Raw genomic sequence first — 12,673 nt, 5'->3', positions numbered from 1 at the left:
TCCTTGAATCAGTTTGTATATTTTGTGATTTTTTTTCACAATCCTTATTGCATAGCAGCACAGATTTCCCGATGACATTTTGTTTACTGTAGCTGCTGAGGGTACACAGAACCAGTGATCTGAAGTCCTGACCAATGTGCTGTGACTGACATGCAATTCAGCACTTAACCACTGCTGTAGATGATATATAAGAAGTGATATGTACATGACCCTATCCTCAGCCTATTTGGGATCAACTATTAATCTTCAGCAGACAAGTTTAAAACACTGTAGAAAAGTCTTTTGTTCCAAATGATCACAAGTACATGGACTTAATAACGTTCTTCTAGTTATGAAAGACTAATCTATGAATTATAAGTACAACTAATTCCCTGAGAATTGCGTATTACTATCAGGACGTTTGACTTTTAAAGTGATAATTTCCAAATGCAGAAACTAGCACAATGCAGTATATTCTGATAGTCATTATCATTTTGCCCTTAAAAGTTCTATCAAGCAAATACAGGACATAAGAACAATCAGAGAGGAAATAAAATCCAATTTCTGAAATTTTTGATTTGTCATAGTAGACAGAAAATTTCATCCTTTTGGCTACCCTTTTTTTTTTTTTTTTTTTTTTTTTTTTCCCCTCATATATGCTTGACAAAGGATAATTTACACCAAGGATTTTATTCTGTTGCCAGTCATATCAATGCTGACTTGTAATAACTGCATCTAGATAGACCTGCCTGACTTACTTTGAATGCCACTTGTTGAATATGACTTTTGGCAGCATTTAAATATGGCTCAAAATATTTTAAGAAATTGTAAGATTTTTGGTTTTTGTCAATTAGGATCATTATGTGTTTTTTAGAAAGCATTAAGAACATTGTGTCTAACACAGAATAAATATATGTATACATATACATACACGTATGTTTACACATATTCTGTGAAATGAATCCAGGAATTCAAAACCACTGTGTAAAGCCGAAGAAACTCTAGCATAGGCCATTGTTTATGCATGAAGCTGGATTTCTGATATTTTCTTATGCTGATATAAAACTGATTTGGACTACTGACCTTGGATACAGGACAGTTCATATATCTTGTCAGGGATCTAATTCAAAGCTTGATAGAAAAACTCAGATTGGCTTTAAAATACACTGGAAAATCATTCAAACTTACACAGCATAAGACAAAAGCTTTTGAATAATACAGTTTAAAGCTTTAAAAGGTCTTTCTTTTCTTCAGTTATTTTCTTCAACCAATAAATCATATTTGGTAAACAATAAATCATTCTTTTCACACAACATCCTCCTTCCTGTTCTGAATATCTAAACAAGTAACAGCACAAGAAACCCTAAAAAAAATTTGTATATTTAGAAAGATGTATTTTTGCAAATAACTTTTGACATGGCTCCTATTCTCCCACACTTAATTTCTTTCATCACACAAAACCTGTCAGAAAATTTTCTTTTCTTTTCTTGTGGTAACAAAGACAAAAACAATGTAGCACATCTTTTTTAAAGTCATCCCCTTATAATTAGGGTATAAATCTCCATAAAGAAACATAGTCTGTCTACAATAGTGAGTTATAAATAAGGTAAACATATTTATAGAGAGAGATAGACATAGAGCTATCTGTCTATAACAAATATAGTGAAGATACAGTTTTGCCTATAACAAACATAGTACCAAGAAAGTAGTACACATGCCTTCAAGGTACTTTTCTGTTGTGTTATGGTTGGTTACTGCACATCCATTTACAATGTTGAACTTACTGGATCAGAAGTGGTTTCAAATGAACAGTTTTCAGCATCAGTAGGTAGGTCTCTGATGTTTCACATCAGTGTGGTTTTGGTTTTTTTTTCCCTGTGGTTATTTTTTCCTCACTTGGGGAAGGGGATTGGTTATGTTTAAGTATGCAAACTGTATCCCTTTATACACAAAAGCATACCTTGTGAGACACTAGACTACCTCTCAGTGACCTCACAATCTTCCTTTGAAATTTCCAATAGCTGCATATTTAAAATGCAATGTCAACCAAATCCTGTTGACTTTACAAATATGTAGATTTTATTTGAAAAGGAGTAATTTTTACCCACACAATAATTTAAACACTATTATTTCAGTATGAAGACTCTTTTAGGCAGAAAAATTGGCATCAATGGAACTTACCTGATGTGTAGAATAAAGGTTATACAGCTCTCTTCCAATTCAAAACCATGCAATAGCCATTTTAAAAAAATAATGCAATGTTTGAAATTTATGAAAATTAGGTTTTTTACTGAAAATGCTTTTTAAGAGGCTTCTAGACACAAATAGTGCAAGCTGTTACATTGTGGTTAAAAGAAATGTGCCATATATAATTATTGATAGAGAGATAGTGCATACTAGACCAGGAGATTTAGATCAGTTGATATATTAATCAAGTAATGAGCATTGTATTCCATTGTAAAAAAGAGGTAAAGCCTCTTTTCACTTAGAGAAATCAACTACATGACTATTGGAGTCTAACCAGCCTACTGAAAGGACTTAAAGAAATCAATTTCACACAGAAAGATGGATCAAGCATGAATCAATGTGGCAAGCACATAACAAAACAGACATGGAATTAAACAAGAAAAATAATAAAAATAAAAAAATACAAACCAAACAAAAAGTAAACCAAACGAAACCAACAAAGATTGTCGCTTAACCTGTTTTGTCAGAGCTGGTATTGATGGTATTGGTAGTGATGGAAGTGAAGGTAGTCTTTGCGCTGTCCTTGGTAGTAACAGATTTCTGCTTATTTTTCATGGCTTCCAGTGCTTTGAGCTTCTTGGCATGTTTAGTGCCTTTGTAGTGGGCCGCAGCCTGGCTCTACAAAGGAGAACAAAATGAACCATGCAATCAGGCTCATTTCTAAACTGGCATTCTCTGTATTAGTACAAATACAGACTACCTTTCAATAATGGGTACCACTTACATTATCCAAGTAGTGACCAAACAGAAAATTATAGTTAGAATGATGCTTGGAAAACAATGGGAAAAGTACTAGAGCAATGCAAATTCAATAAATACAGTATATTACTGTATAACAGCAGATTACTTTGAGACCAAAATTAGGTGGTTTTAGTCTACCTTGCTACCGTTAGTTTTTCTTTTAAGATTTATGTTGCTTTCACATGGAAACAAAAAATTTCTCAGGCAACGGGGAGGATTGCACTCTTCTCCTGGTAGCTTTGTACTTTTCCAGTTTCCATTTCAAACTAGAATTTTTGTCAAAGCTTCCTTCAAAGAACAGTTTACTACTAAGAGTGGTATCAGCAACTTCTCAGCAAAGACTGACAATAAAAAACAAACCAAAAATACCCCAGCCCAAAACAAAAGCCCAAACAAAAGAAAGCAAAATACAAAACACAACCTTCAAAGCCCATCACCAAAGACTTAACTGAATGTGAGGCAGACATGTAATTATCTGGCTTTTTAAAAACAAACTAAAAAAAAAATTTAAAAAGATAATTAATTTTGTTCATCTGCTACAAAAGGTAGTGTTTGAAATTCAAAGCCAGGAGCATCCTTTCTAAGGAGAAAGGTCCCACAAATCCTGTCACAGTCCTAAATATACTTCGGCTAGTTCATATTGTTAAGCTAAAACAAATTTGTATATGCTCTGGCATTAAAATTCATGCATAACATTACAAATAATTAATATTTCAAGAGTAATTACCAAATTTATTAATTTAATATATGTGCAAGTGTATTTTAAGATTAGTATTTGAACTATTAGATTAAACTTTATAGAAAACCCACGACAATTTGGATGAACATTCAGTATTTATTTCTTCCCTAATTATTTGAAGTTTTATAAGAAAGACAGTCTTTCAGTTGGCAAGTTGACAATATGAAAAATAGTTTATCTTTCTGTTTGAACTTCAAACTTTTATGGAAAGGAATTCCTTTATCTTTCTGTTTGAACTTCAAACTTTTATGGAAAGTAATTCCTTTATTACTTGAAAGAGAAGTTAAGACTTAAGAAACGTAGTCAAAATTCAGCTATTACAGAATTGAAAAAACAAAAATCAACAATTCTGGGTAACCCAAGGACCCAAAAAGGTCATTATTTTCTTTTTAGAAAACATGAAACAATAGAAGATACCTAGAACATAATAGAAAGGTAAATGCTTTCTATTGTGGAATGAAAATAATCAAAACATTTATATGGAATTTAGTGGCTACAAACCTAAAGTATCAAATGGGATAAAAAGACACATTCCAATCAATAAGCTGTTCATTCGGGTAGAAGAATCTTGCATTATCTGGCATTTATTAGTCATTAGAGCATTATTTAATGCTATTTGTTGTGATGAATTTAGGGAGAGGAGGTCTAGTGACTAACTATCACTCTAAGCAGGGCATGGAGGGAATTATGACTTTCAGCCTACATGAAAAGACTTGATTCCTTCCTGATGCCTGAGATTTGAAAAGTGTAAGGTGAGTAGGAGAGAAGTGGGAGACTTTGTCTAAAACCAATTAACAATGTATGTGTAAGTGTATACATGCATAGACATATACACATATACACCCTTGGATATTGAGATGCATCATTCAGTTTGGTTGAAAAGACAGTTTCTCTATACCTAAAATAATGTAAATATTGTATTAGGTACCCTTATTGAAAGAACACTGGACAGTGAAGTTTTTAATTAGAAACAACTTGAACAGAAACAGCACAATCATGCACCTTTTACAATTCTCAACACATAACATTGAGACATACTGTAAGCCAAATACAAACAGTTCAGAGGATGTTAATCATAATCAAGCTGAAAGACCAATGTTATGTTACAGTGACGCATTAAAAATGTCATCATAGTGTACACCCTTGTGTTTCTATCACGTCAACTATTTTTAGAGTTTCTAGTCAAATTTATTGATAAGTCAGCTTCAGATTCTGACTGCACTTTTCCCCGCTAGCTAATGGTTACTAGTCAAACATCTGAAACATATTCATAATATGGTCCTTAATACTGAACTATGAATGCTGATACTAGTTTGATAAAAATCTCAATTTTCTTCACAGTATTGTTGGCAGAGAACCCCAAGTTTAATTCTTCTGCATCCACAGCTCTCTCCAAATTCTCACAGCTATGGTTCCACAAACCTCACCTCAAGCTGAATGTTGGATGCTGAAGGAATATATAATGATGCCATATGTAGAAATTGGTGACCTTTTCATTGCTCTGAAATATATGAAGGAAATCACTCTAAAGTGGAAACACATTGCTCAAATTTACAGTTACGATGACTGTTAGGCAGAGTTGTCCATAACTCACTTCCCACAGAGTGCTGCCAGCTTACCCAGCCTTTACTTAAATAAGGTCTTCAAGTCTTTTTATTTCAAAATTTAAATCTCCTTCCTCTGCAGGGACACGAAGCCATCTGAGTTTGTTTCAATATAACTGTAACTGGCATGTTAATGGGAGTTCTATGTGAGAGCAAACAGATTGCTCCTAAGCATTTAAACTGGCTTCAAATTAGATTGTGCTGAACTTTTACAACTGAACTGGAACCCTAATTTAAAAAAAAAAAAAAAAAAAAAAAAAAAAAAAAAAAAAAAAAAAAAAAAAAAAAAGGAGGTCTGTCATTATCTTTCCTTGCAGGAGTAAGATGCAGGAGATGCAAAAATATAAAAATATCCATAAATGCATTTTTCAGCAAAGCAACGTAAAAATATATGGTACCTCACGGAATCATTTCTTGCAGCCAGAGGACCAAAATCATCCTTACTGCTTAAATGACTTTTACTTGTAGCCTATAAAATTTGTTGCTTAAAACATATTTACATGTAGGATGAATACAAAACCAAAATAGATAATAAAATACAATTATTCTCAACTTTCATGTCAATTTAAGCAATAATAGGAGAGAGCAGAAGAGTGAAAAACAAGTTAGTATGAGTTTTTGCTGCTAACCATGATGCTTAACTGAATGAAGGTGAGAAGGGTCTCCTGGAACACTTTTATGAAACAATACATTAGAAGAATACTTTAGGAAAGAGCTTACTTTCTTCCTTCATCACAGTTTCCATGTTTGATGCTCCGAATTAATCCTAGCACCGTGAAGACAAGTCACTGATGGCTAACATTAGTGATGAAGCACAAGAAATATGTGAAATATTGTTGGTGTGACATTATAGAGAACTTTAGGAAATTATGCCCATTCTTGAAAAAGATGCCCAACATGAAAGTAAAAATTATTTCATTATTATTATTTATTATAATTATTATTATTTAATATAATAATATTTGTAAGAGATAAAGAATATTAAACATAGTAAGATAATTATATAAATATATAATATGAATATATATAATAAATAATATATGTATGATAATTTTTATTGTTACTCAACTACTGAAATTTTTATTACTACTATTACTACTAAAACCTCAAGGATCCTTAAATAAATTTTGAGGACCATGATCCTGAAATTTACATGTAGACAAACTTTGGTCCATGGGAATTACTTCAATGAAGTGGCAAGATGTCTGCTAGCAAATCACTTTTCAACATTATTTGTAATGACTTCCTGCCTATTTGAGCAGTACAAGTCAATTTAAGCATCTTCTATGTTTTCCTCTGGTTCTGTGTGCCAGTGTTGAATAATTAGGGACCTTTCTAACCCATATATTTTATAACCTTGACAAATTGCTCAAATATAAAGCAGGATTTGTCTATAAAATCTGTCTGTATATTTATGTTACAACACCACAGAAAAACATACTATAAAAGAATAAAAATTCTGGATGCAGATGTGAACAGATAGAAAACAGAGCTGTAGTGTAAAAACTCAGCTGTATTTTCTTTGCTTAAGTGCAGTATTGTACCACAATCACCATCACGACATCGTATTACCAAGCAAATTGAAATGTGTAAAATACACTGAGAAAGATGAAATGTTTTGAACAATACAGACAATATTCTCTTACAATTAAAGTCAACATATCTCCATCGCACTCTTCAAAATAAGTTTTTCTGCCTGACTAATGTGCTTCACTGGATAATATGCCTTCTCAGTTATGTTCTTTAGGCAGTGGTCCAACAAAAACATTGCTCTTAGTTTTTACATTGAGACAAAAAACAGGTCTTGTCCTGTTCTCAGAGAGTTTTTAACTTTGCAGCACTGCATCTTCTTTTTCATATTCCTCCTGATCCAACTAATTTTATAATTCTTTTTACAGACTCTTTTCCTGCCTTAATCACCCCCCCTAGGCAATGCCTTCATAATGAAAACCAGCTAAAAAAAAAAAAAAAAACCAAAAAAAAAAAAACCACAAAACCCCACACCTTTTGCAAAAGGTGTAGTGAATTTGTTCCACTGATTCTTCCTCACAAAATTAGATCCAACTAGCTTGCATTATGTCCTTCTCATTTCACAATGCATTTTGAAAGATGTTTATTGTGGAGAGTGCTCTCCTCCGTGCTTTCATCTGTCTAACTAGTAGCAAGGCTGCAGTCTGTCTGCACAGCCCTCTGAGAGGGCTGAGAGTGCTGGAAAGTCTATTCTGTCTGCTTGGGACTTCAGAAGTTTATGGTTTTGGTTGTTTGTGTTTTTTTTTTTTTTTTTTTTTTACCAGCTATTGGATACTACCCTCACCTCTGCTATTATTCACAATACAATAGTAGTAATTTTGGCTAATATATCTGCAACTGATGTCAGGATTCTCCAGAACAAAAAGCTCTGAAACAACAACAAAAAAATTAGATCCCCAGTTCAAACTAACACTGTCAGTGAGCTGGGCACACATGGAAAGCAATAATACATAACTGCATAAGCCAAGAAGGCTTCTGTCCTTGATAAAGTCAGGGAAATTGCTTATGAGATGTCTATCACACATTATCATAATCTCCGAGTACAAATATTTTCCAATAGTTGGACTGTCAATAAGTATTTGAAAAATAATTTTACTGATGTCCTAAGCACACAAGAAAGTGATAAAATTCAAACGACCTTTTTATTCTTGGAACAAGTGTGTCATTTGTTTTCTAGTGACTCCAAAGCCCAGCCAGGCAGTGATGACAGCATTGCCCAGAGAAGGTTGCAATATGCAGCTGAGACATCTGTATCCTACCATTTATGTGCCATTTACATAACCAGAGCTGATGTCTATGGAACCTCTCTTTCAGTAAACTGGAAAAGTTCACAGGGAGAAAGTCTAACAGCCCTGACATGCCCAACATTTGGTTCAACCTAAAGCGGGGTTCTAACAGTGAGAAACAGTTAAAAGAATTTTGTAGAGGATCGTGCAGTCTTTTTCATAGAGATGTAGTTACTCTATTTAGTAGGTAAGCTTTTACTTGAGGCTATATTAAATTAAAAAAAAAAAAAAAAAACTTTTTTACAAGGCCCCTCTATTTTGTTTGCCCAGTGAGTGCACATGGAAACTCAGGATTATACACAAGTCCTGCGCTTACCCACTAGAAAACAGAAAAACTCCACAGACGTTACCAGTTTCACAGACACTGTACAAGAAACAACTACCTGTGCAAGCCTTTGCAGAATAGGAGATTAAGTGAAAACATGTAATTTTTAAAGATGATGTCAACATGATGACATATTTCATATAGAACAATTATCTTAATTTCTGCCTGATACATACAAATGCAATCTGCAGTGAATTATAGTGCAGATAAACATTGCCTATCATTGTTTCTACCTTCTGCTAAGCTTACCTTTATCTTCTGAGTTGTGCCACTTAAATTTTTTGTGCAGCCTATCACAACACAACTCTATAATCTAATTACCTTATTCACATTCACTCAGACATAATTGCGGTACTAAACACCAAGGATATGTGTAATATGACTTCTTCTGGACATGTTCTGAGGGAGCGCTTTCGGCCCTTGCACTATGATTGATCAATTTGCCTCTATCCCTAGAACCAAATATACAATAAGAGGTCAAGAACCACAAAAGTTCTTCTCTGTAGAAAAAAACCCAACAAAATAATTCTCCATTATTATGGCAGAATAAATTGTCCCAATATATTATTCCCCAGGTATTTCTCTTTCTGTGGAAAGAAAACGCCCTCTTTCTACTCCCTCTTCTCCTACCTAAAGCATTTATTCAGTATACTCATTAATGTACCCTGAGACTCACTGATCAGAGTGAATGAGTGCTTCCTGAGTTCACTAGCGCCCTTGCATAATTAATCTGCTCCATCCCATTCCTATTTCTTGGGCTTCTTCCAGAGTAATTTCTATATTGGTGAGAGACTGCACCTGGCAAGAGCCTGCATCACATTGTGAGAGATTGGCATCGACACCATTCTTATGGTAAAAACATCCATAGTATAGTAAAATCAATTTCATTTTCATTATGAAAAGGAATATAATTTTTTTTCATTAGGAAAGCAAATCTTGTTTTATCTTGGTCAGATGAAGAAGGTCAAAATTTCCTACTTAACCTCACTTGTTCCATTAGACAGCATTTTTATGACCATGCATCTGCTTGTACTATAAACTGCCATTGATTGTGACATTGTTTGAAATAATTTAGACAAGATAAAAAAATCTGCCTGAATATAACACACTGCATTCTGAAACATACACTATGACAAAATATATATACTGAAGGGAAGATAACTCAAGTAATCAATCAGTGCCCATACCTGGCATTTTTCTTTTAAGGGAACCAGCACTTCATGCAGCACAACAAAATTTTGTTACATGTTGAAATACATTAAACAGGTTGTTCCCTTTGCCATCTATTTTATCCTTTTTATTGTTAAGACAAAGCAGTTTTAAGCTTATATTGATGAGCTTATCAAGTTCTAGAATATGCCTTCCAAAGCAGTATGGCTGTTTAGAGGGGTGCTCTTTTGATGGGGAGATTAAACATGGTCTTTTGAAAACTGTTATAATTAATAAAATTGACTTTAATGTTTAATCTCATCCTTACTGTATTAATTGGCAGCATCATTTATTTTCTCCATAGCAAATATTATTTTAGTTAGAGTTTCAAGAGAATATTAAACTAATTTAGTATTTTTTTATTAAGATTAACCAAGTGATTAATCTCATCTTAAAATTAGAATGATATACAAAAAAAGTTAATCTATACACATTGCTATGAGCTATGCATATCCTAAAAAAAGAGCAGGTATTAATTCAGCTTACTAAATATAATATATATGCTTCCAGTTTTGAATTTGGAACTGATATATTCCAAATGGAGAACTTGAACAAATGATATATGCTACTGTTATTTTGTAGAAATGTACCCCAGGTTTCTTGCACTAGCAGTGCACCCCACAACATTTTTTTTATACATTGTATTAATAATGTAAATGTAGTTCAATATTCAGGTTACACTCAAATGATGTTTACTTCAAAACAATGGATGCTGTTGAACTTAACATCAATTTTTTGAATAGTGTTAAAAAGTTCATTTTTTTCTGGTCACTTCATAACAGTGTTGGATATGGATCCAGCACCTGGGTTTGTTCACAACAGCTAATTGGAGTCAAGAGTCTACCCAAACGCTCACCTGCCCAGACACTCATTTAATTTAGAAACTTTTCACTGTTTGAACAAAACTCACTTGATTCCCTCAGCATGCATCTTGTGAACTTATAACTAAAGAAAGTTGAGTAAGTGGGTTTAGAGTACCTTGTCTGAGAGTTTTCACCTGCTTTCTGTTGCCAAGGAAACTATTTCTGTCTGTTTACATTCACAATAAAAAATCTCATTGAATTCTGAGTTTCTGATATTTTTTGACTGAAGCAAGGCATCATGGAAGAGTAGTGAACAGACACAAAGATACTACAAGATATTTCATGGAAAACAGGAAAAGCTCAGACAGGGCATATTTAATTATCAATTCTTTATGATCTGAACTTTATATTTGAAATCACAAATAAGTTAATATGACTTCTATATACAAAAGCATAAAAGGGAGTTATTGCAACTGCTCCTAAACACAATCCTAATACTTTTATTAGAATCACTGTTTTTAACACTATAATTACTAGGAGCTTTTCAAGTTTCGGTTTTGTGTTCAGAAAAATGTTGATTCAACCTTCTGATTCTTTCATTAAATTATACAGTTATATAGACTTTTCATTTTGGATTTTCAATTTATATTTCAATAATTATTTTAATGCAAATCTTTCTGATGTCCTTTAAATCAACTCCTACCCATAAGCAGAAATTCAAAACCCACAATAAGAAATATAAATGCTCAAATTTCCTGATTGCAACTCTATTTTATGTGAGCTTGATTGTAGGTTCCCAGGTTAAATCTCCTGCCCTCTTGTAGAAAGCTGTAAATATATGTAAAATATCATGTGAACTTTTCCAGTGTGAAAAGTTTGCACAGATGCACAAAGAATGATAATTTAAGGATGGAAGAGTTTATAGATTTTTTTTCATTCTCTTCATCTCTCAAAAGGAACCGAAGCCTTCCATGTGCAGAAACATCCATAGAGAGGCAATGTGTTCCCTTGGAATAAAAGAACTCTCAGTCCGCTAGTTGTTTACTTATTTAGACACATTTTGTATGTTTAAGAGTCCTATGCCAGTAATTTGCTTTAAAAGTCCCACTATAGGTGTACCCATAGGACTCCACTCTCTAGACAGAAATACAGGTTACATTAAAAAAAAAAAAAAAAAAAAAAAAAAAAAAAAAAAAAAAAAAGGAAAAGAAGTAAAATGAATAAATGCTGTCACCTACTAGAAACAAAAGTATTTTTTTTAATGTAATGAATAAATATAAATAGAACATAAATAGCTAAACGGTGATAAAAATTTGTGCTGTAGCACGTGTCTTCACCATGGAAGTAAATTTGCATTAAAAACTAGTTTTATCTAAACAATTAGACAGGGAGAAAATATTTTGAGAAAAATAATCCAAATGTCCAGATGGAACAAAGGTACGTAACGCATAGGAACTTGAAGATCAGTCAGTGTACAATACAGTTACATTTATTCCTTTACATATTTTTGTTTTTCCTTGCTTTCAGAAATCCTTGAGTAATTCTGTGAACACATTCAGGACCTCAGCAAAGTCCACAAGATACTATATGTACCTACAAGGTTTGCTAGTACTACCAACCACCACAGGGTTAGAGCCTTAGTACTTTGAATCATTATGTTAACACAAACCTAGAGCACACAGACCTGCTTGTGAGAAAGTTATTAAATCCATTAATATCTTGGTTCTTAAACTAATACATATATGTGTATATATGTATTACTTCTAAAAGTAGTGAAGGCTGAAAACTGGGGTTTATTTAATGAGACATGTAGGTTGTACTGTCATCAATACAGAAGCGGCAATGATATCTTCCAGTACAAAGCTGACAGGTCAGAATCTTTTGCTCCTTTAAGCTGTTAGGTTCCATGCAGGAAGTCACAGTTAGGGATATCAAATAGTATACAAAACTTAATGAGATGTTCCAACATCATTTATTGTTTACACTGCAGTTACATTTTGTCTCCTTCCTGCAAACTTTCTATTTATCTGACGTCACACTGGAATGTGAAAATCTGCTTTGTTCCATTGAACAGAACAAAATACTTATTGAAGCTAAAAGAAACTGGCTGCAATCCTACAAACTTTACTGGTTAAGAACAGTCCCTCCGAAATCAACAGGACATTTTAGATGTTGAAGCATTATAGAACGAGTGTCTCAGAGATGCTCTG

At 33.2% G+C, this 12,673-nt stretch overlaps 1 protein-coding gene across 10 annotated transcripts in view; it reads right to left on the bottom strand.

The window, feature by feature from the left end:
- Positions 1-12,673, bottom strand: part of ZNF385D (zinc finger protein 385D) — a 423,031-nt gene that overhangs the window by 64,398 nt on the left and 345,960 nt on the right. For all 10 annotated transcript variants that reach the window (XM_040064757.2, XM_040064732.1, XM_040064742.1 and 7 more), the window contains one exon: positions 2,682-2,844. In XM_040064757.2, the coding sequence (XP_039920691.1) occupies positions 2,682-2,844 (163 nt within the window). The remainder of the gene's footprint in view (positions 1-2,681; positions 2,845-12,673) is intronic.

Source organism: Hirundo rustica, chromosome 1, assembly GCF_015227805.2.
Source record: "Hirundo rustica isolate bHirRus1 chromosome 1, bHirRus1.pri.v3, whole genome shotgun sequence".
Taxonomy (NCBI): domain Eukaryota; kingdom Metazoa; phylum Chordata; class Aves; order Passeriformes; family Hirundinidae; genus Hirundo; species Hirundo rustica.
Note: the sequence above shows the minus strand (reverse complement) of the source record. Positions and strands in the feature narration are given on the sequence as shown.